General features: G+C 42.7%; 1 protein-coding gene across 1 annotated transcript in view; it reads right to left on the bottom strand.

Moving 5' to 3' along the window:
- The window catches only part of LOC117368040 (endoglin-like), an 81,692-nt gene that overhangs the window by 41,256 nt on the left and 15,972 nt on the right, over positions 1-24,464 (bottom strand). The window contains exons 2-4 of the mRNA XM_033961286.1: positions 16,939-17,105; positions 15,176-15,316; positions 156-327 (exon numbers count right to left, since the gene is read on the bottom strand). Of these exons, the coding sequence (XP_033817177.1) occupies positions 156-327; positions 15,176-15,316; positions 16,939-17,105 (480 nt within the window). The remainder of the gene's footprint in view (positions 1-155; positions 328-15,175; positions 15,317-16,938; positions 17,106-24,464) is intronic.

Here is a 24,464-nt window from a genome sequence, read left to right as displayed (position 1 = left end):
TGTTACCCTCGCTATGGCCACTGCCTACAGAGCTGTCAGGAAAGCAGAAGAACGAGAAATTCCATGGACCTCAGATCTGTTAAGCGTAATACCACCGTATAGTTATGTAACACAGACCTTCTACCTACATCTCGGTAAATAGGCAGAACTCATACCTGGACCCAAGCTGAAATGAATCTTGAGAGGACTGTGTAGCTCCGCAAAGGAAGTGATGTTCCCAAACTCTTTCTTTGCCCACCACAGCAGTTCCTCACTGTCTGCTGGAAGGTTTGTTTCATTTATTTCCATGAGCTCATGGTTTGAAATCAGATTAGAAGATGACGGAGCCTAGAAAACAAAAAGATAAGAGAAAGGACTCAGAGACAACATTGACCCAATTACATTTTTAAACACTATTTATACTTTCAGTTCTCTCGGAAATGATTGCAGAGTGTTCAATCAGATGCAGTAAAGAGAAATCCAACCAAATTTGCAGGAGACACACCGAAGCAGGAAAACCAAACAAAAACTGCAGACAATGTACAAGATGCAAGCAAAAATTTATTATTCCAAAGTTAAAATGCAGTAATATAAAAACCTTTTTACCAACAAAGGGACCCAACACGGTCCGTGTTTCGGACAACACGCCTTCTTCAGGGGTCCATGGTGAACAAGGTATAAAATGTACCGCAAAAAATGAAGATAACAACAAATGCCTATATATAAAAACCACCGAAAGCACTGCCAAAAATGAAACCACTCGACCAAAAAAAAAAGATGCAGTGAAATTACTCAACGAAGTGCACAAATCTGACCACGTAACACCATTACTGATTTAAGAACACCAGTTACCGGTATCAGCACAAATTCAATTAAAATTATTGGCCATGCCATACAAAGGATTAAGGTCCACTGCTCCGGATTATCTCCCCCTTTTACTAAGCTGCGGTAGAGGTTTCTACCGTGGCTTGGAGTGCTAAATGCTCTGATGCTCATAAAATTCTATGAGCATTGGAGCACTTAGTGCCCCAGGCCATGGTAGAAGCCTCTACTGTAGCTTAGTAAAAGAGGGCCTATATTTCTAATCGATTTATACCATATACACCCACCCATACTCTCCCCTCTTCTCAGCTAGCAATTCTGCAACTTCGCCACCGTCATGTTTACATTTGGATATAACTCATAGAACCTCATTTGCATACACCGCTCCTAAAAACTGAACCTTCCTACACTATCTTCAAAAAGCTTCTAAAAACTTGGCTTTTTAACCAAATATGTATTTTAAAGAACATATTTCCCCCTTTCACAGAATCTTCTTACTCCACCAGCCCATCCTATTCAAGGGAAAGCTGGGAGTGTGTCCACACCTTGTGGAAAATAAAACTGTGCTCTAGACTTAGATATTGCAACCTAAGCTGTATTAGATTGTTAGAAATAAAGGGTGAAAAACCTGGTGGGAGAACAGTGCTAAACTCAGGTTTTCATACAGCCATGTGGTCTACAAATATGGCAACTGTTCTCTCTCACACTGAAGAAGGGTGGGCTTAAGCTCTGTGGTTGTAGCCTAACTCTCTGGTAGAATCAAAGCTTTCTGGGGATTTAAGTCCACAGAACACACTTTACTTATACATCTTAGTGCTTAAACACTTATACTTGTTCTTATACAAGAAACTGAGCAAATGCCAACATAAAATAGGGGCAGAACAGGAAGTATTCTATATAATGTTGGAACAGAAAGGAAGAGATCTGATGTGAAAAAAAATGAGTAGAAACCTATTGGAAGATTAAGGCTGAGAGAATGTTAAGAGCTATTCACAATTAAATGGAAGATAACTGAAAATGGCACAATACTTAACCAGAAGCTATAGCAGATGTGAGCAGAAATAGAAGACCAACTGGGAAAAAGAAAGCATATGTTTGTAACAGGGCTCTGTAAAAGTTGGAGGAGACAAATCAGAAGCAGACAGATCAGCAAGGAGGCAACTGCAGTAATCTAGTCATAAGAAGAAAACTAGTCATAAGAAGAAGACATCAAATGAATAAGGGACTGATTTTGGTAAGAGAATGAGAAAAAAAATGTGGAATTAGGGCTTACCTATTCATTTCATTTCCTTGAATCCTACCAGACAAGTCAAAACAAGTAGGCTATGTCACCTTGCCAGCAGATAGAGCCAGAAAAAAAAAGCTCAGAACTGACTTCATACCCTTATTGGGAGGGGGAGGGGGTGCTACTACTACTTAACCTGCTAGACATATGCAGCGCTGTACATTAACTTGAAAGAGACAATCCCTTCTCAGTAGAGCTTACAATCTAATTAAAACAGACAAACGGAACAAATAGGGGTTAGGGAATAATAATAATTATTATTTTATTTTTATTTTTATATACCACCCTACCACATAGTTCTAGGTGGTTCATATGCATTAAAAATTACACAATCGATCAGTAAAATATAATTTACTAAAAGTACATTAAGATCCACTAAAATATACAACTATAAAACAATGTGCATTTATCAATCAGAGGAATAAAACATCAGTTTACAAATTTATCAAATAAATCAGTTTTGGATCAATATGTTTTATTAAGTTTGCAAAAAAGAAAAAGAACACACAATACTCCCACCATATCCCCATCCCAGTCCCAATACAACATGAAACACTCCATTCCAGAATACGCTACAGGATAAAAATCAGACATTAAGCAAATGATTACGAGCTCTGTGTGTTAAAGTGAGCCAAAAGGGTTCCCAACAAAGACTAAAAGTTTGTCCCAATTCTGTGTCCAAAGAAGTAAATTGTAAACGTTCCATAGAGCCTGTTGCAACATCAAAGTGCGCCAATGAGAGAGTGAGGGGGAATCCAAGGAAATCCAACAGTGCAGAATCACCTTTTTCCCCAACAACACTGAGCGAGCCAAAAAACTCCGGAACCCCTTCGGAGAGGGGAGCGGAAGATGATCCAATGTGAACAACATTACAGGACTGAGGACAAAATTGTATTTCCACATAGTCTGGATATGTTGATGGATCTGCTGCCAAAAGGTTTGTACCCTCAAACAAGACCAAAACTGATGTCCAAGAGCAACCATTAAGTGCTTTGTCTGAGACCTCAAGGAATGTGGGCACCAATAAACTCGCCACCATTCTCGGTAAAATCTGATGTAAGGCCTTATAAACTAGTGTCACGATCTTAAGCTGAATTCTCCAAACCACTGGGAGCCAATGAAGCTCAACAAGTAGTGGGGAAATATGCTCATTATGAAAGATACCACCTATTACTCATGCTGCAGCACTCTGAGCCACCTGCAGTGCCTTCAATGGAAGACCACACAGAAAGACATTGCAATAATTATTATTATTATTATTATTATTATGTTCTTATATCCCGCCATACCCAAAGAGTTCTAGGCGGTTTACATCCATTACATTAGGATCCGGTCTGAACCCGGATTTACAAAAATTTTGTCGGAATTGCAGGTAGCGTGGAAGGAAGCAAAGTAGTTTTAGCACAGGTTTATCATAGTTGGGTGAGAAGATAAAATGGAGGGTGTGGGAAACCAGAGGAGGGGGGGGAGAGGGAGGTGGGGGTGGGGGGGTTGGAGTGTATGCGGGGAGTGAGGATTAAGGGTCTTGTTCGCGGAAGAGGTGTGTTTTGAGAAGTTTTCTGAAGTCTAGGTAGGTCGGGGCCTCTAGCATCATTTGGGCTAGCCAAGGGTTCAGCTTGGCCGCCTGGAAGGCGAAGGTTTTGTCGATGAATCTTTTGAGCTGGCATGATTTTATGGAGGGGAAGGTAAACAACTGGATTCTGCGGGATTTCTTGTTGGTGCAATACATGTTGAAATGTGGGGAGAGGTATTTTGGTGAGAGACCAAATACTGTCTTGTAACAGATGCAGGCGAACTTGAAGAGGACTCGGGATTCGAAGGGTAGCCAGTGCAGTTGGTGGTAGAAGGGGGTGATGTGTTCCCATTTGTTCAGGCCGAAAATTAGGCGGACAGCTGTGTTTTGAATCAGTTTTAGTCTTCTGGTGATTTTCTTTGTGGAGCTTAGGTAAATGATATTGCAATAATCCAGTATGCTGAGGATAGAGGATTGAACTAATAGTCGAAATGCAGTGTCATCGAAGTATTTCTTTATGGTACGGAGTTTCCAGAGTGCTGAAAGGCCTTTCTTGACAGTGAGGTCTGTGTGATTTTCTAGGGATAGATGTTTGTCAAGCGTGACTCCTAGTGGGGAGCACAAAACACTGTGTAACCTGGTATGATATTTATAGACAGGGGCATAAAACAGCTATCCGTCTACGAGTATATACTAATTAACTCCAATTAGCATTTATTAAGGCCAATTATTGCTACAAGCACCAATTAAGTGCAATTTAGAAGCAAGTAGACAATTAATTTATGCATGTGACTGACCCTACCTATAACCGTGCTTCTAATGTGGCATCTAACTTTGGGCGCTATTTACAGAATAAGGGAGATAACGCATACGGTGGAGCCTAGTACTCAGAATATTATATCATTTAAATCTTGTTTGGACATGGTTGATACCTAGTTCAGACATCATAAGTTAAAATTAAATCCTGAGAAATGAAAGGCTATCTGGATGTAATGCAATTGATGTGTTTTCCAAATTCAGGACTTTCCACTCTGTATCAATGATACAGTTAAGATTCTAGGGGCCAGTCTTGACCCCTCCCCCACCTCAAATTTGAGAGTCAGGTGTCTACCCTTGTTCTGTGGAAAATCTGGTTTAATAAAAAGGATCTGCAAACTTTAATGCATGTTTTGTCAACCAGATTGATTATTTTAATTCTATCCTGCCAGACACAGATGTATTTGAGTTGATAAGGATCCAAACAATTCAAAAGACAGTTATAAGGACTCTGTCTGGTTTAATGAAGTTTGATTTTGTCACACCCCTACTTTATAAATGGCACCGGTCACCTATGGCACCGGTCACCTATATTGTACTGATGCAGTTGAAAAACTCTTTTAACCCATTGTGCTTTTTATATGAGTATACCAGGTTATCATGCTGACACCACATTCCTCCTCCTGTCCTATTAGATTTGCACAATTCTATCAACTCTGGTTACTGTCAACCATAATAATAAGTTTCAAAGCTATTCATAATACTGCTTTTGTCTATCAGGCATCTCTGCTTTGGAACAGCCCTCTGCCAAAGTGGGAGATTCCATTTATTCTAGATTAAGGCAGCACTTAAAACTTGTTTTTAATTGTCCTTTTTAGCTTTATTCTGGTTAGCTTGTCCTATCTAAATTAGATTGTAAGCTCTTCTGAGCAGGGACTGTCTATTGTGTGTTAGAATGTACAGCACTGCGTACACCTTTCAGAGCTACAGAAATGGACAAGAGGACAGAGACTGAAGCTGAGGGGGGACAGGTCCAGGACATATATCAGGAAGTTCTGTTTCACGCAGCGAGTGGTGGACACCTGGAATGCTCTCCCAGAGGAAGTAATTGTAGAATCCACCATTCTAGGATTTAAGGGTAAACTAGATGCACATCTCCTTAAGAGTGGCATAGAGTGATACGGGTAAGGGTAAATTAGATGCACATCTCCCTTGAGAAGCATACAGTGATATGGGGACTAAAACTATGCCAGAGTACACCTAGCGGGGCTTCCGCATGTGCGGATCACCGGACTTGTTGGACCCAGGGTCTGATCCGGAGATGGCAATTCTTATGCTCTTAGTAGTAGTAGATAACTTGATATTCATGGATTCTGGGTTGGATGGATCTTCTGGCTTATGTGACTCATGTGTCTTCCCCAAGAGCTATGATTTATATCAGTTCCCTTATGTATTTCATTTTATCTTGTGTTTTACTTTTGTTTATTAACTTATTGTAAGCCACTTTTTTTGTTTTGTTAAAATTAAGTAAAAATAAACTTTAAGCCTTATAGTTGGATAGGACCCTGGTGTCCTTGCCTCGAATCACTGTTTCGAAACTGTAGCGCCATCCAAATAACCATTGAGTTTAGGGAGGCGGGGGTGAGGGGGGAGAGATTCTCATCAGCGGAATCTCATTAGTGTCACCCTTCCTATTACTCGCTCCATATAAAGCTCTGTTGGATAAATCAAAAGATCTGCTCCACCTTGGAGAAATTCCTCCCTGCTCTACTGCAAAGTCTTTGTTTCCAATTACTTTATCGACAAACTAACTTCAATGTTAAGAACTGGCTCTGAGCTGCCCAATCCTGATAATGGGCTCCCCACTGACAAGACTGACGTACCAGCTGGGGCTTTCTTGGTCCTGCTTTTCATCAAATTATGGGCCTTCAGCCACTGAGTTAGATTAGCCTGTTCTGTGGCATCCACAGCAGATGATTTTCATAATCCTGTATTCACACTAACTTATCTCCCCCTGTGTTCCCCCCTGTGAGCTCCGCTCAGTTGGTAGGTCCCTCCTATCTGTGTCCTCCTCCACTCCCAACTCCAGACTCCATCTCTTCTGTCTTGCTTTGCCATATGCCTGGAACAAACTGCCCAAATCCCTATAGCGGGCTCCATCTCTGGCAGTGTTCAAGTCCAAGTTAAAAGTTTACCTCTTTGAGACTGTTTTCAACTCCTAACTTCTCTCACCTTGGATTCTGCATCCCTAATCCTATATATCAGGGGTAGGGAACTCCCGTCCTCGAGAGCTGTATTCCAGTCGGGTTTTCAGGATTTCCCCAATGAATATGCATGAGATCTATTTGCATGCACTGCTTTCAATGCATATTCATTGGGGAAATCCTGAAAACCCGACTGGAATACGGCTCTCGAGGACCAGAGTTCCCTACCCCTGCTGTATATCATGCCTATCTGTCTGTCCAAGTTAGACTGTAAGCGCTTCCAAGACCTTAGGGACCATCTGTTAAATGTACAGCCTATGCCTTTCAGTGCTTTAGAAGTGATAAACAGTAGTAGTAATAGTTAGATCAAGGGTAGTGTGACCATATGACTCCAGAAAAAAGAGGACGGATTGAGACATCCGGGTATTACTTCCATTGAAAGCAATGGAAGTAAGGAGAACAGATTGAGACATCTTGGTTGCTTTCAATGGAAGTAAAACCCGGATGTCTCAATCCGTCCCCTTTTTTCAGGAGCCATATGGTCACACTAATCAAGGGTTGAAAAATTCCCCCATCTTCAGCAGTTTAAAGGGTCCACAATGTGGTTGGAAGGGAAATAGACAAACAGCTGGACAGCAGGAAACAGTCAGGCAGTGCAGAAGCAGCTGGTTAACAAATGGAGATAGGCAGTGGAGGAGGAGTCTGAGTGATGGAAGCTCCTGTATTCCCAGGACTCTCTCACATTCAGTTGCAGTTCTTTCCAGGGAACTCAACCTTGCCCTAAAGCAGGGGTAGGGAACTCCGGTCCTCGAGAGCCGTATTCCAGTCGGGTTTTCAGGATTTCCCCAATGAATATGCATGAGATCTATTTGCATGCACTGCTTTCAATACATATTCATTGGGGAAATCCTGAAAACCCGATTGGAATATGGCTCTCGAGGACCGGAGTTCCCTACCCCTGAGCTAGAGGAACGGAACTTGAATGTATATTGGAGGTATCAGAATTTAGTTTCCAAGTTCACTGAATTCCAGACTCCTTTTGTGTTAGACCAAGGCGTTGTAACAGAACAGGACCTCAAGTACTCCTTCTGTATGCTCTACAAAGGCAAGATACCCTCCAAGTCTGTCTCTGCTCTCATTCCTTCCTGTCTATCTGCAACAGGAAGCCTGAGGCAGGGGGTCCTTATGACGTCTAGAAATGTTTGGATGTTGGCACTCTGTCTGTCTGCCAGATTCTGTATCTCTTTACCCAGAATCAAGAAAAAAAGCAAAACAGGAAATGCAGGTGGAGCCTGCCATCTCTTGCTCAGAGTCCGTCTGTCTGTCTCTGGCTCTTTCAATTCAATCTGTTTTATATCAGTACAAGAACACAATCATTGCTAAAGCTATTTGCTACTCATTATTCTGACAAATGGGTGAGCAGTAAGACCCAGGGTCTGCCTGGAAATTTACAAATCATCACTAACATAGGAAAAGCTACTGCCAGGTCTGTGGAACAGATGTGCCTGCTCTGCCGCACAGTTACACGAGAGCTCCAGGCTCAGACCTCGAGGCGCTGAGTTCTGGCAGCAGACATAATGCACGGACAAAGGTTTTCCGAGCTAAATACTATATGGTCTGAACCGGAGACGTCACAGACAGTGCATGTAACCAGAGCCCCCAGGCTCAAACCTCAGGAGCCAAGTGTCAGAAAACAGCAAGTATTTGATCATGGTTTCAAGGCTAAGCATGGTTCGAACCAAAGATTTATTTATTTATATACCACTTATAGCCCAAGTGGCTTCAGGTACTTTATCATATTTCCCTGTCTGTCTCAGTGGGTTCAAACACTATCTAATGTACCTGGGGCAATTAGGTGACTTGCCCAGGATCACAAGGATTTGAACCTACAACCTCAGGGTGCTAAGGCTGTAGCTCTAACTACTGCGCCACACACTCTTACGATGTGGTACATGGAGGCAGTTTGTGCCAATACAACTGAGGTGGTACAAGATCTTGACTATTCTTTATCGTACGGTACGGTGAATAGTAAGGGGAAGCACTGTGATTCCTCCTCTTGAGGGGCGGCTATATTCAGTCACTTATCTTTATGTCGGATAGTCAGTTTCTTAGTCTGGATTTCATGCTTAGCCGTTCCATGCTGCATTTAAATATTTAAAGCAGAGTCTCGCAGACGGTGTCAAGCTGCGGCACACTAAACTTAGTGGCCGTGGCTCGAGGCATCCGGAAGTGCGTGGACGTCGACGCGATGCGTGTGACATCATCATGACATCTGGGCCTGTGTGAAGGCCTGCCAGATGGGCCCTGAGCCGTCAGTGGTGGTGGTGGTGGTGGGGGTGCCGGAAGGGAAGATGCACGGAGAGAAGGAGAGGCGCTGGTGCCAGCTGATTGCCTACAGGATGTGTCTCTCGCCAAGAGAGGCACATCCTGTGGCAGTCAGCCGACGCCTCTCCTCCTCCCCAGTGTCTCACGGCACACCTGAAATCTCAGGAGGCCCACTAGTGTGGCACGGCGCACAGTTTGCGATACACTGCTTGAAAGGCTTGCTAGGGGTTATGTGGAGAGTCTGGCTGTATAATATTTTTATATTTATCTATTACCGAACCAGTTTTCTTAACAATAGCAACAATCTCCAGCTGGTTGACTATTCCTATGACCCCCCCCCAAGTACTCCATTCCACACCATTTCATGCTTCACCCTTACACTACCCTATGGGCCATACGTTTTAATCAGCAAAGCATTCTGATTTTGCAGTTTAAAAAAAAAATGTTATTTCATGACTATTTATTTATTAGGATTTATTAACTGCCTTTTTTATGAAGAGATTCACCCAGAGCAGTTGACAATACACTGATTAGTAAGCATGTACTCTTAAGTATTTTCCCTGTCTGTTCTGGCAGGCTCACAATCGAACTGGTACCTGGACAAGAGGGACTAAGTGACTTGCCTAGAGTCACAAGGAGCAGGCTGGGATCAAACTCACAACCTCACTGAGGCAGCAGTTCTAACCATTAGGCCACACCTCCACTCCTTTGTTGGGTCCATACTTTGGGCAAAATTCTTAAAAATTTGGGGTAGAGCCCTGGGTGTTGGTGCTTTTGTCTACTGATGGCTGTGGTCTGATAAATGCATTAACTGTCAGATCCCAATCTAATCTCATTATGTCCAGGTGAGTTTTAACTAATCTAGGTCTTCCCGCCCTTGCCTGGGATGCCACAGTCTATCTGGTTTTCAGGATATTCACAATGAATATGTATAAGGTAGAATTTGCATATAACAGAAACCCAGTAAATGCAAAATGTACCTCATTCATATTCATTATGGATATCTTGAAAACTTGATTGGCTATGGGGGCCCTTGAAAGTGAACCGGGCACTGTGGATTTGTAACAAATTGAAAATAAAATCTTGACTCTTACTAAATATATATACTTTTATTTGTTGGGGGGGGAGGGGGTTAAAACATATTTTAAAATATTTTCCCATATCTGTTACTTATACTATCAGAGCTATTTCTTTGCTTTTCTAAGATATCCTGAAATGTGTATGCCTCTGCTTGAAATGAAATAGATTTCCTTTCCTGTATGTGCATTTAGATGCCCTCCCCCCTTCCAGTGACTCATTACAAATTCAATTCAGGGACTATTCTAGGAGGAATGGAGCCATTTCCTATCTCTTTCCATCTCCCCTCCCCCTTCCCTATTGTCACTTCATTTTATTATTAGACACAGTTTGGAAGGCGCTTTATTTTGTTAGCAGAGCCGCCGACTGAGCACTTTGGAGCCACACAGTGTAATGACCTTCCGCCAGACGGGCAACAGGAAAAACAGACCTTCCCAACCCTTTGCGTCACTTAGGGTCCCTCAGATCCACAGCCAAGGGGGGGGGGGTCATGTATATATGAGGAGAAGGAAGGCAGTTGCAGAAGGCTATAGAGCTGCATAAGGATGATGAGATGACGTGTAGGAGGTGAAGGCATAGACAGATCAATAGAAAACATAGGAAGAATGGAAGGAAGAAGGCTCTAGTGCTGGAAGGTGAGATGGATACGTAAGGATGTAGGACAGGAGGGTTGCAGTAATTGATAGCAAAGGATGAGGCATGGATACTCAACTGGCAGTGCACAGAGAGATACCAAAACATTTATCCATCTAATAAGTCCAAATACATTCAGGCTGAACATATGGTCCATAATATGTTATCGAGACAGACATGGGGAAGCCACTGCATGCCCTGGGGTTGGTAGCATGGAATGTTACTGCTACTTGGGTTTCTGCCAGGTCCTTGTGACCTGGATTGGCCACTGTGGAAACAGGATACTGGTCTGACCCAGTTTGGCTAGTCTTATGTTCTTAATCTGGGCACAACATGGCAAGGTGCTACTATTTGGGGTTCCGGAATCTTGCTTACTCTTTGTGATTCTGGAATGTTGCTACTCTTTGGGTTCTGATTGGTACTTGTGACCTGGAGTGACCTGGATTGACCACTGTAGAAACAGGACACTGGACTAGATGGGCCATTAGTCTGATCCAGTATGGCTCTCCTTATGTTCTTATGAATTTGTTTTCAGATTCTGAGCATGATTTTCCAATAGAATGGTTGTGTAGAGCTAAGTCTCTTTCTGAGTCCCAGAACATGACATGTTCTGATGTCCTTTCCTGTATTCTTGGTCAATGTTTGTTGTAGTGACTTTTTGCCATTACTCACTAAGATCACTAATGCATCATTAGTGCAGAGGGAATCCTCTTCCAAGATGCATCATGGAATGGTATGTATGTTCAAGGCCAGTCTGAAGCATGCATTTTTTTTTAATCAGGGAATTTAATTGAAAAAATAGAGTTTCTTTAATTAACGCTCAGAGTTCCTCAATTGATCTGGTGAGAGATACTATTGCTCTATTTTATTTATTTATTTAAAACATTTTTAATCTGCCTTTCTCCAAGGCGGTGTACAAATTTCCATACATAATAAAATACACATTTTAAAGAAGACATTGGGTAGAATCACAATACTATATCATCGCATCTTCAACAGGACTATGATTAAGCAATTGTCACGTAACATCACTCTTCAATATAATACATGGCTTTCCAATAATAACTCAAAAACGAGTTATATATTCAATCAAAGAAAGCTTGAACAAACAGATGAGTTTTAAGCAACTTCCTAAAGTGCAGAAGACTTCCACAAAAACGTAACGTTCCGGCCAAAGCATTCCACATCGATGGTCTGGCTACAGTTGGATGAAAGGGAAAAAGTGGTTTGGAATCTGGGAGTCCAGTTGGATTCTCAGCTAAAAATGATTGCCTAGCTAGATTGCCTAGCAGGATTTGGATTTTATATTTACTACTTTCATTTTCCAAATCTGAGCTCAAATACTTAAGTTATTTCCCTGCTCATATTGGCCTACAGTCTAGGACAGGGATCTCAAAGTCCCTCCTTGAGGGCCGCAATCCAGTCGGGTTTTCAGGATTTCCCCAATGAATATGCATTGAAAGCAGTGCATGCACAGAGATCTCATGCATATTCATTAGGGAAATCCTGTAAACCCGACTGGATTGCGGCCCTCAAGGAGGGACTTTGAGACCCCTGGTCTAGGATGACAGATGAAGTGGCTTTGCCCAGGGCTACAAAATCAGTGGAGAAGCTTGATTTGAAAATTGGCTTTGCTCATTCGTAACCTACTTCTCTAACTATTAAACTTCTCCCCTATTCAAGAAGGAAACACCCGGCAGTGACATTTAAAAGCCAATGTAAGGACTGTAAAATTAACTGGCCATTCAACCGGCAACCAATATACAGCTTTCAAAATGGGAGAGAAGATCACTTGCCTCAGCCCCAGTCACAGTTCTGGTTGTAATGTTTAGAATTCATTGCAGTCATCATCTAAGCCTGTAGGCCACACCTTCATACAATACAAAGCATTATAGTAATCTGTAAGATTAGTGACCGTGACCAATGCCTGAACCACCCAATGATGTCATTATTTTGTGTAATGCATAAAATAAGTAAACCTTAAATCTTATATGCAAACAGTAGCTTATCTGTCCAATTTGATGTCAGTCTACACATCTACTAAGAGATTATGCTGCTCATAAAATTTGCTTTGAAACAAGTATAAATCTGTGCACCTCCTTCTCAGGACAGAGGTTGATATGTTCTTTACAAACAAAGAAACAAAGGAATAAGAGTAGGGTTACCATATTTGTGAAGCCAAAAAAGGACATATGACCCCACCCACACTCCATCCATTTCCATGGTCCCCCTTTCCATCCTCTGTACCATTTTAGTGCTTCTCTCTCTCCCCCCATTCCTCCAACCCTCCTCTCGCATGGGTGCTTCTCTCTCTCCTTCCACCCTCCTCTCCTGCTGTTTCTGTCTCTCTCCACCCATTCAGCATTACCTTGCTCCATGCTCTTTTCTCCAGAACTCTCTCCTTTCCATAATGCTTCTTCAGCCCTCCCTCCCTCCATGCTGTTTCTCCCTCCCTCTCTTCCTTCATCCATGCTGTTTCTCCAGCCCCCCTCCTTCCCTTCATGCTGTTTCTCCAGCCTTCCCTCTCTTCCTTCCTTCATGCTATTTCTCCAACCCTGTCCCCTCCTTCCTTTGATGTTGCTTCTCCTCATGACCTCTCTAGCTTCCGATTCCCCCACTTACCTCCTCCCAGCCACTGTGATTGAATCTTCAGGCAGCTGGCGGCAGCAATGAGATGAGCCTGCTACCTCTGGCCTGCCCCGGAAGCCACCTATCTGTAAGCCCCACCTATGCAGGAATAGGAAGTCGCTATAGAGAAGCAGCTTCCAGAGCAGGCCTGCAGTAGCAGGCTCATGTCGTTGGTGCTGCTGGCTGCCCAAATATTGAATCATAGTGGCCGTGCCCAGGGATGAGGTAAGTGAGGGAGTCGGGAGAGTCAGCTAAAACCGGACAGACTCCCTCATCCTCATCTTTAAAAAAACCATATGAGCACCCTGACAGTACTCGAAAAAGAGGACTTGTCCGAGTTTTCCCGGACATCTGGTAAACCAAAGTAGGGGGGTCTGACACAATATCTTCCAGCCAATTTAAAATTTTTATATCCATTGAAAAGTTTAATCACGTCAAGACTCAACACGGAGCCATGTTTCGGTAGACACCCGCCTGCATCAGGAGTCAAAAATTTTTATCATGTAAAAATTAAACGATCCCAATAAAAACAGGAAACCCAATTTGAAAATCTCTCACTGTGCTTCACAAAGAAGCATCCTGCAACAGCAAACACCAGATGAAAAGGCGTTTGCTGTTGCAGGATGCCTTTATGATCCGATTAAACTTTACACTGGATAAAAACAAGGTTTGAACACTTTACCTTTGTTGGTTTTGCGTGGGGACAATCTTTTTTCATCCTGCTGGGGTTTATTTGTTCACCTTTATGAACAAGCACCTTGCTAGCTCAGGCACCCGGGTTATAAAATTACCCACCACGTCTATTACATTGGCCGTACATGTGTCAATTGTCAGGCAAAGAGTTTACTGAAAGTAAAACTGGACATTTGTGTACTATCCATGTCTGTAAGTCTCTCTCTTTGTACTACCCTATATAGGTAATTGGTAGCTCTTTCCCAGTGGCGTAGCAAGGGTGAGAGGCGCCCGGGGCCGTGGTGGCCCTCCCTCACCCTTGTCTCTGCCTCCTCGCTCCTTCCCCGATTCCCCCTGCTTTGCATGCGTCCCCCCCTTCTCTTCCCTCATACCTCTAGCTGTTCACCGCCACGAGCAACAACGTCACTGTGTTACTCGCGACCCTGCCAGCTCTTCCTCTGACGCCATTTCCTATGTGTGGCACCCAGAAGTGACGTCAGTGGGAGAGCTGACGCAGTCACAAGGAGCACATTAAAGTTGTTGCTTGCAGCGGAGAACAACTAGAGCAGTGGTCTCAAACTTGCGGCCCGGGGGCCACATGCGGTCCACCAGGTACTATTTTGAGGCCCTCGGTATGTTTATTGTAATCACAAAAGTAAAATAAAACAATTTCTTGATCATATGGTTCTTTAGCTATAAATTACAATATTATTATTAAGACTTAGCCAAAAGGAAAGATTTATAAACTATAAAGAGTTTTACCTCATGCAAAATTGTCATTTCTTTAATAAGAAATTAACTATTTTTTTCTGAGGCCCTCCAAGTACCTACAAATCCAAAATGGGGCCCTGCAAAGGGTTTGCGTTTGAGACCACTGAACTAGAGGTATGGAGGAAGAGAAGGGGGCTATCCGCATGGCGAGGGGAGGAGAGGGAAGAGGCAGGGGGTGGACAGGAGGAGGGGTGCCTGTGCCCCCACCAACACTGCGCCCAGGGCGGACTGCCACCCCCCCTTACTATGCCACTGTTATTTCCCCCTCCCATGCAACTCACATCTGTGAGTGTACGAGTGTGTGTATGTTTCTCTATCTCTATTACTTGTGAATGTATATGCACATTTGTGTTGCCTATGCAATATTTTCATGCTATACACTTAATTTCATTTATTGATTTATATACCACTTTCAATAGGCCAGTGTGGAGCACAACATATCATAAAAACAGCAGAATAAAAACTCAGGTCTATGTATATTTATCTTGTATGTGCATCTGCGATACTCACATAGATGCGGACAAGATGGTTCCGGAACACATCAGAAAATGATAAAAATATTTTAAGATAGCCAACAGTCTGCAGGACGAATAGCACTTTCACCTCAGGGGGAAGAGGATTCACAGCAGCTTCTACCTCAAGTGTCAGTAGCTGAAAAAGAAAACAAAATCTCACTTTTCTGACTATGTTGAGATTCAAGCCCCTGGGATGGGTGTTTCTCAACAGCACAAACAATTGCAATGCAAACTTAATACACACTGGGCCATAGACCCCTTCCATCCCAGGATGCACCGGGAAGGGGAAGACTCGCCATTGTGAAGAGGGGGGAAGGGAGTATTGGCCATTGGGGGGAATTATGGGTTCGGTGAGGGCTTGGGGTTTGGGGGTGTCAGAGTGGGGATTTGGGGGGGGTTGTGTGTATCTGCAGTTGGGGGTGGGTCATGGGTAGGGGGTTACGACAGGAGGGAGTAGGCATCCCTCCGGCCTATTGCAGTTGGGAGATGTGTACTACGAGGGTTATGGCAGGAGGGTGTGGGCATCTCTCGTGCCTATCGCGATAGGGGGATCCACTTCCGGAGCTGCTCAGCTGATCGTAGCAGTGATAATCCCCTCCCCCCATCAGCTGAGCCAGCAGGACTCCCTGAAGCTGTGGCTTCGGGGTGTACTGCCAGCTCAGCTGATTGGGGATAACTTCCCCTGTTACGATCAGATTATGGCTGCTGTGGCCTGACTTTAGAATCCCACGGCGGCATAGATAGGCGGCTGAAATGTAGGCCAGGGTTTTCTGGGCCTAAATTTCAGCCGCCTATCTTGCTGTGAATTGCGGCTAGGTAGCTGATTTAGCCCGCCTAACATCACTTCCGGCATCGGCCCCACCTACTTTGGTGTTCCGTGGCTTAAAACGGCTACCTAGCCGTGATGCCAGCAGCCGTTTATTTAGGTGTCGGTAAGCACATCAATGCTGCCATTTTTTTGCCATTTCTGTTGGAGGTTTTCAATTAACTTAGGCATCGGCAGGGCGCCTACCAACGCCCACGCTTAGGCACTAGTTATGGAATTTCCCTGTAACTGCTAATGTTCAGCAGTAATGACCAATTAAGTACTACTGAGAATTAGCGGATAGTCCCATACAAGTGATTTAACCAGTCAGCATCCATTTCTGGATGGTTAAATCGTTTTGAATATTCACCAGTGAATTTTATATTTATGTCTGTAAAAACGGCCTTATTCGATAGATATATCACCTAAACAGAAGCTGCACCGAACTCTTTTTCTTTCTCGTCTTCCCAATATGCCCCCTCTGAAATCCTAATCAAACTATATTTTGTAATTTCTGGACCTTTCATCTAAAAAGTCCCCTCTGAAAATTCTTAACAAACTGTATATTGTAATATTCGCTGTATTTTTTTTTGTAATATTCACTGTATTTTGTGTAATTCGCTGTATTCTTTGTAATTCGCGATCTCTCTCAAACAGGTCCTCCCGGAAATTTTCTTAACAAACTGTTTATTTTATTTTTTGCTTTCTTAAAGTTTCTGTACTCTGTATATCTTCTGACTATCTGCATATTGTAACTCGCTGAATGTCCAGCTCTCTTGACTGTAAACCGCCTAGAAGTCGCAAGATTGTGGCGGTATAGAAGAATAAAGTTATTATTATTATTAAACCACCTTGATAGGTTTTTCTTCGAGAGGTAGTCTAGCAAATTGTTGTCAAAAATAATCTATAGAAGAAAATCAGGAAATGGTGAGGTTCTAGCAGAGCTCACTTACAGGTATGTGTGGCTCTCCCAAATGTCTCACATTTAGCACGTGTGCTTGGTCTGCAGGGGATGTACTAAGGCATCCCGTCACTGTCTTGCTGCTTGTGTACATGGCACTGACAGGAATCTTCTGCCCGGGCAAAATTTTACAGTTCCACTGCTCCCCTGCACCGTTTGCTGTAATGAAAGTTAAAAAAAAAACAACCAAAAACCCACGTTTACTCTATTTCTACAGTCACATACTGTTTTAATAAATGTCTATTATTTGTAAAGAGCTGCACACAACACAGCACAGTAACAGCAATTATTATTACAAAGTAGGTGACTAAACAAAGACAAAAGGATCATCACTCAAAAAACTACAAAGGATGTCAAAAAGAAGAAACGCAGAAATTTCAAAGGGGTGTGGCTTGGACAAGACTATAATCGATGGGGGTAATATTCAGACAGCATTTTTTGAAAAAAGTGATCGTGGCCGAACTGATGTAGTAAGGAGGGGGGGTGCAGACTGCCATGGTCGCCTCCTTGATGGGGCACCAGCACCTCTCCTCTTTCTTCCCTGCCGTACATCTTCTCTTCTGCCCCTCCTCCCCGTACCTCTTCAAATTTTTACTGGCTGTGAGCCCACTGCTTGCACTATCTTCATTCCTCCCTCTGACATCACTTCCTGTTCATGGGAACCAGGAAAATGACATCAGAGGGAAGAATGAGGTCGGCGCAAGCAACAGGTAAGAGATAATGCTTGTGCTCGGCAAAGATTTGAAGAGGTATGGGGGAGGGCTGCAGGGAAGGGTGCATTTTGGGGGGGGGCTCATGGTTTAGGGAAGTGTACATTGGGGGATGCACAGCACAGTAATACTGGGGGGAGTGCAGGGGGTATATAGCATGACAATGCCAGGTGTCTCCTCCATGGGCACAAACTTCCCTCACTATGCCACTGTGTGGCCCGCTAAATTCACCTTGGATATTCAGTGCAGAGCCATGTGCGGGCATAGGCACAGAATATCCAGGGATTGTTTCGGTGGGGATGGCCATTGGAGCTTATGTAGGTCCTGGTTGATATGCGGCAGGGGTCCACATAAGACATGACCTGTATAACTATTAAAAAGATGCCTGGATCTCTTCAAAATAAGAATGGAGGAAGCTCTGTGCCTCAAGACCCGGAAATAGCCCTCTGTTTCCCTTTCCCTCCCTCTAGCCTGCAACAATCAGAACCCCTCACCCCCTGGAACATCCCCCTGATCTAGATAGGCTCCCCCTGGGCCTACCTTTCATTCTTGGTGATCCAGTGAGGTGATAGGGCAGGAGTGAAGCCTTTTTCGCTCCTGCACCTTGCAGCTGTCTGCAGCAAATGGCTGCTGCGACCTCTCGCAGAGCTACCAGGGGTGGGCTATCTAGACCGGAGGAGTGTTGGGGGTTCTGATTGTTGCAGGCTGGGGAGAGGGAGAAAAGAGTAGAGGGGCTGTTTTAGGGGCCAGGAGTGGGCTCTAGGTACCTTTTAAATAGTTATGTAAATCCCAGATGATATTTAGTGCCAGGGCTCCCATAGCTAAGTGGCCAAAATTAGGTCAACTCTTGAGCTATCTTAATTTGGCTACCTAACTATGTGGGTCTCAGCACCAATGTTCTCCCTAAGCTGTGCAGGAGTCCTCCTACCACATTGCTGCCAGTAGGGGGAGTGCTTTAAAACTGTATTTTCAATTGCTAGGGACTGGCAGATCTGAAGAAGTCCTGCAGAACTTGTCTGTCCCTCACCACTGAAAATGTAATACCGAAACCAGGGTTTCCAGATATCTGGATTTACCCGGACATGTCCTCTTTTTAGAAGATTGTCCGGGCAACCAGACAGCTTTTCAAAACCTGGCACTTTGTCTGGGTTTTGCCAGTGCAACCATTAGTCAGGAATAGGCAGTTGCCTAGAGCAGCAGCTTTGGGGGGAAGGGGGGTTCCCGCAAAAGAACAGTTGCAGTCAGAGCAAAGCAATTGTCCTGACAATGACACAAAATCAAAACAGCCATCAGATTGTATCAAGTAAATGGCTTTTACAGTTGCCCTTATTAGGTATATGCTAAATAAAGTTTAATATTTAAATGTATGATATCCAGTTATGCATTTTTACTGGATTGTTCTAGGAGGGGTGGCACTGACGTGATCATGATTGTTTAATTCAGGCCTTCTCAACCCAGTTCTCAGTTTCTATAGAGAATCAGGCCCTGTTGGTTTACCTCTATTCTCTCTATATTCTTTAAGAAATACAGTTACAGAGTGAAATCTCACCAGTGACTTATTACCTCCCTTTTTCTACTGGTTATGCCTCTCCCTATATACCTCTTTCCTGTTTAGATGGACATCAGTTCCTGATCCTACACTGCTCCTTTGGATTTATCCACCCCCCAATGCAAGACTACAATTTTTTTGCATCACACTTTTAACCATTCTTGGTAATACTGCTACTAGTATTACTATTTATTTTGAATGTTCGACTAGAGGGCTGCTACACTGTCCTTAGATCATGCCTCATAGTTTTCTACTTTAATTTGTATAATCTGCAAAGACATTTTACAAATTGGAACATCCAAATCATGTCAGAAAAACAATGAAACAGGAAGACCCAAATACTCCACAGTGGAATAAAGTCCAGGCACTAAATATCATCTGGGGTCCAGTTTGATGTCAAAGTATCAGAAAATCAAAGCAGACTCAAGAACAGTTATATAGTCGCTTCTCAGCCAAGTTTGCTCCTACAACTGTTTTTTTCAAAAAGCGGATATAACTGTTCTTGAGTCTGCTTTGGTTTTCTGATACTTTGACATCATACTGGATCCCTGAGGAAGGAGTGTCCGCCAAAATACGGAACGTGTTGGATCCTATCTTGTTCAAACATATGTGGACTATCGCTCGTTAATATATATAATTTTTCATATTTTTTATTGTGGAAATCAACCAATAAATTCATCATTTAGAACAGGGGTAGGGAACTCCGGTCCTCGAGAGCTGTATTCCAGTCGGGTTTTCAGGATTTCTCCAATGAATATGCATTGAAAGCAGTGCATGCAAATAGATCTCATGCATATTCATTGGGGAAATCCTGAAAACCCGACTGGAATACAGCTCTCGAGGACCGGAGTTCCCTACCCCTGATTTAGAACATCTTCCTCCACAGTCCCCTTTTGTTTTTGACATCCAAATTATGAACAGGAGAAAGCAAGAGTCGTGGGCATCTGTCTGGCAGTCATCTTTTAAAATGGCTAAACAGATCTCCATGCAGAGCAGAGGGGCAGCCTAGTGTAGGGTCACCAGACGTCTGGATTTCCCTGGACATGTCTGAGGGTCTGGACGGCTTTTCAAAACCCGCCACTTTTGTCCAGGTTTTGAAAAGCCTCCTCAAATCGCATCGGGCAGCGAGGCAGTCCGCACATGTGAGGACTGCCTCCCTGTCCAACAAGAGCAAGTACGGGGGCAGAGCTAGGGCAGAACTAGTGCGTTACAGGGCGGGGACGGGTGGAACTGGGTGAGCCTGGGGGGTTGGTCTAGGGGGGGGTGTCCGGATTTTCCAATTGGAAAATCTGGCTACCCTAGCCTAGTGGTTAGTGCAATGGACTGTAAGAAACAGCCACTAGGTTATCTTAGACCTGCTTTCTGTTCTGTTAAGAATGACTGTAATATCTGAAGCTGTCAAAGAGCATTAAAGAGGTGTCATGCCTTAATCACTCTAGTGGACAGCTGCTGATCATAGCACCTTTTTGTAGCCTGGATATGCCAAATACCAGGTCTAAATAAGAACATCATTCTTTTTTTTATTTTTTATTTTTATTATTTTATTTATTTAATTTTTATAATAATACAAGTATACAATGATGACTTGATACAGATCAGAGATGAAGAAATTAAAATTAACAAAATAAAATATAGACAAGTAATATTTAACTCTTATTTAGCCCACAATATTTGGAGATCAAGAAAGGAAATAAATTTCAAATCAAATATTTAGATTATTAGAGTAACGACATAAGATAAGAACATCCTTCATTTTAGTTATGGACATTACTTCCACTTTGGCAATTGCTGATTTCAGGATCTCCCTAGTCCAGCCCACTACATGTCCTGAGCACACTTACGGTTACCATATAGCTCCAGAAAAAGGAGGACGGATTGAGACACCTGGGTTTTACTTCCATTGAAAGCAATGGAAGTAACACCCGGGTGTCTCACGCCATCCTCCTTTTTACAGGCTCCTTGTTAAACATTATAAAATGAAGTCCAGAACATATGTCTAATGTTACATACATGAGGCCACTGTCTAATATAAACTCATATTTGTATCTAATAGAATTCTTAGTTTAAAAGCCTGAAGGATTTCATTAACCATATATGGCTGCCTTGGTTAGCAGCAATACAATGGGGCCACATCTGGGAGAGCAGCTTCAGATACAGGCAAACTATCCCATCTTCTGCCCCTTTAACTCACCATCATTTCTTACCGACTGCAGTTGGGGCTCTGTTGCAGAATTATGCAATGGTCTGTGCAATTAGTAAATTTCTGGCAATAAATTAAAATTAATCATTAACATTTGGTCTGTGTTCTGCATTTTGAATTTTGCTGGAATCTCCTGAAACTGTTTAACATCAGCAAAATTGCTAAAAATAATTCTCTTGCCAAGCTCTGAAAGCCTTACAACAGTGATGCTTGCTATTTTTCAAATGGGGGTTGCTTTGGGAAAACAAATTCCATGTGAGAGCCAGGACCATCATCGAATAAAGGGGCCAGTACCATGGAAAAGGAGGCAAATTATCCATGCCAAGTTTGCCAATTGCTGAGCAAATTATAAATAGATATGTTTGAAATGTCTGTATGCAAATGCCAGAAGCCTAAGAAACAAGATGGGAGAGTTAGAATATATTGCACTAAATGAAAAGATAGATATAAAAGGCATCTCTGAGACGTGATTGAAGGAAGATAACGCTACCAGACGTACGCAGCGCTGTACAGAGTCACAAAGAAGAAGAAAACAGACCCTGCTCAAAAAAGCTTACAATTTAAACATAACCAGTGGGACACTGTTATACCGGGGTACAAACTATATCACAGTGATAGGGTGGATTTAATTGGTGGAGATGTAGCGTTATATGTTAAGGAGGGCCTTGAATCAAATGGACTGATAATTCTACAGGAGCAGAAACACACCTTGGAATCCCTATGGCTAGAAATTTCATGAGTAAAGGGGAAAAAGATAGTGATAGGAATATACTACCGTCCACCTCACCAGGATGAACAGACAGATGCTGAAATGTTATCAGAAATTAAGGAGGCCAACAAATTAGGTAACACAAGAATAATGGGTGATTTCAACATCCTAAATTAATAGGGAAATCAATAATAAAATCAACAAGTAACAAAGCTCATACTCTATAAACAAATATATCTATAGAACCCCCCTACAATTCCACTCAGTATTGCCATTTTCCAAGACTTTTGGATGTTTCAATCTCCAACTGGGGAGTGGCTACCGCTGATAACCGCTGATACTTGATTCAGTAAAATGGAGCCCATATGAGAGAAAGTGGAGTTTTTTGAGCCCATGAAGCTGAACTGAGGCTTTTTCTCCACTTTCTTTTTCTTTTCTGGTTCTCTGTTTCTGCTTTGAATTTAGTGTGTGGTGTATGATTGCGGTGGTGTATTTCCTTTATCTGTGAGTGATTATTTGGCAGCACTGAGTGGAATTGTAGGGGGTTCGATAGATATATTTGTTTATAGAGTATGAGCTTTGTTACCTGTTGATTTCAACATCCCCAATATTGACTGGGTGAATGTAACCTCAGGGCATGCCAGGGAGATACAATTCCTTGAAGAAATCAAGGACTGCTTTATGGAGCAGCTGGTTAAGGAACCAGCACGAGGCAAAGCAATTCTAGACCTAGTTCTTAATGGAATACTTGAATTGTCTCTCTCTGGTTAATAGCTTTGTGGAAGCTGGCAGAGAATTTCTCTAAGAAGCAGGCTACCTCTATGCATATAACTCTGGAGCTCAGCATCCCAGAACCTGCTGAAAAGACATCTGTTCTATAAAATGAAATATAGGGTCTGAGTTTGCCTTAGGGAGAAGGAGTGATGACTTGGAGCTCCTTTTACTAAGGTGCGCTAGGGGTTTTAGTGCTAAACGCTAACGCCTCCATAGAGTTTGCATTAGTATTTTTCATTTAGCGCGTGGTTAGCGCACCTTAGTAAAAGAAGCCCTTGAATGCTGAGTGCTGGTCACGGAGGTGTTCGATGGTCTGGTTTGTTTTATTTGGTTATTTGATGTCTGTTATTGAGGCATCTTTTATGCCTTATGGAATTTTATATTTTGATATACGTGTGGGTTTTCGTCGTTGATGCGATGTGCATGTTATATGTAATTTGATTTGATATGTAAGTACGTAATTCGTTATAGTGTGTCTTTGAAGTGTTTTGTATGATAAATGTAAATCTTTTATTTTGTATGTTAATGTGTAACTCGCCCTGGATAAGGGCGGGTGAGAAATAAACCAAACCAACCCTGAATATACTGGTAAAGGGGGAATTTCTATCTGTCCTTTTTATTTTCCTTTGCAAAAATAGTGTTCTTCTGGCCTGCCTCCTGTGCACATAACCAGCCACAAGGTACTATAGGAGGCCAGGGGCTACACAGAGATAGGAATAATTAGTGAGATATTAAATTTGTTGATGAAACAAAGTTGTTCAAAGATTTTAAATTGCAAAAGGATTGTGAAAAATTGCATGAGGACCTTGGGAGACTGGGCATCAAAATGGCAGATGACATTTAATGTGAGCAAGTGCAAAGTGATGCATGTGGGAAGGAGGAACCCAAACTATGGCTACGTGATGCAGAGTTCCACGTTAGGAGTCGCTGCCCAGGAATAGGATCTAGGTGTCATTGTTGAGGATATGTTGAAACCCTCGGCTCAATGTGCAGCAACAGCAGCAGCTAAGAAAGCAAATAGAATGCTAGGAATTATCAGGAAAGGAATGGAAAACAAAGATGCTACACTTCAAATACTATGTGCAATTCTGGTTGCCATATCTCAAAAAAGATATAGCGGAATTAGAAAAGGTACAGAGAAGGAAGACAAAAATGATAAAAGGGATGGGACGACTTCCCTATAAGGAAAAGCTAAAGCGGCTAAGGCTCTTCAGATTGGAGAAGAGATAGCTCAGGGGTGGTATGATAGAAGTCTATAAAATACTGAGTGAAGTAGAATTGGGAGATGTGAATCGCATCTTTACTCTTTCTAGAAATACTAGGACTAGGGAGCATGCGATGAAACTACTATGTAGTAGATTTAAGACAAACCGGAGAAAATATTTCTTCACACAACGTGTAATTCAACTCTGGAATTCGTTGCCAGAGAATGTGGTGCAATCAGTTAGTTTAGCAGGGTTTAAAAAAAAGGTTTCGATAAATTCCTAAAAGAGAAGTCCATAGGCCATTATTAAGACGGCTTGGGGAAATCCACTGTTTATTCCTAGGATAAGCAACATAAAATCTGTTTTACTAC

This window comes from Geotrypetes seraphini, chromosome 10 (assembly GCF_902459505.1).
Source record: "Geotrypetes seraphini chromosome 10, aGeoSer1.1, whole genome shotgun sequence".
Classification (NCBI taxonomy): Eukaryota; Metazoa; Chordata; class Amphibia; order Gymnophiona; family Dermophiidae; genus Geotrypetes; species Geotrypetes seraphini.
Note: the sequence above shows the minus strand (reverse complement) of the source record. Positions and strands in the feature narration are given on the sequence as shown.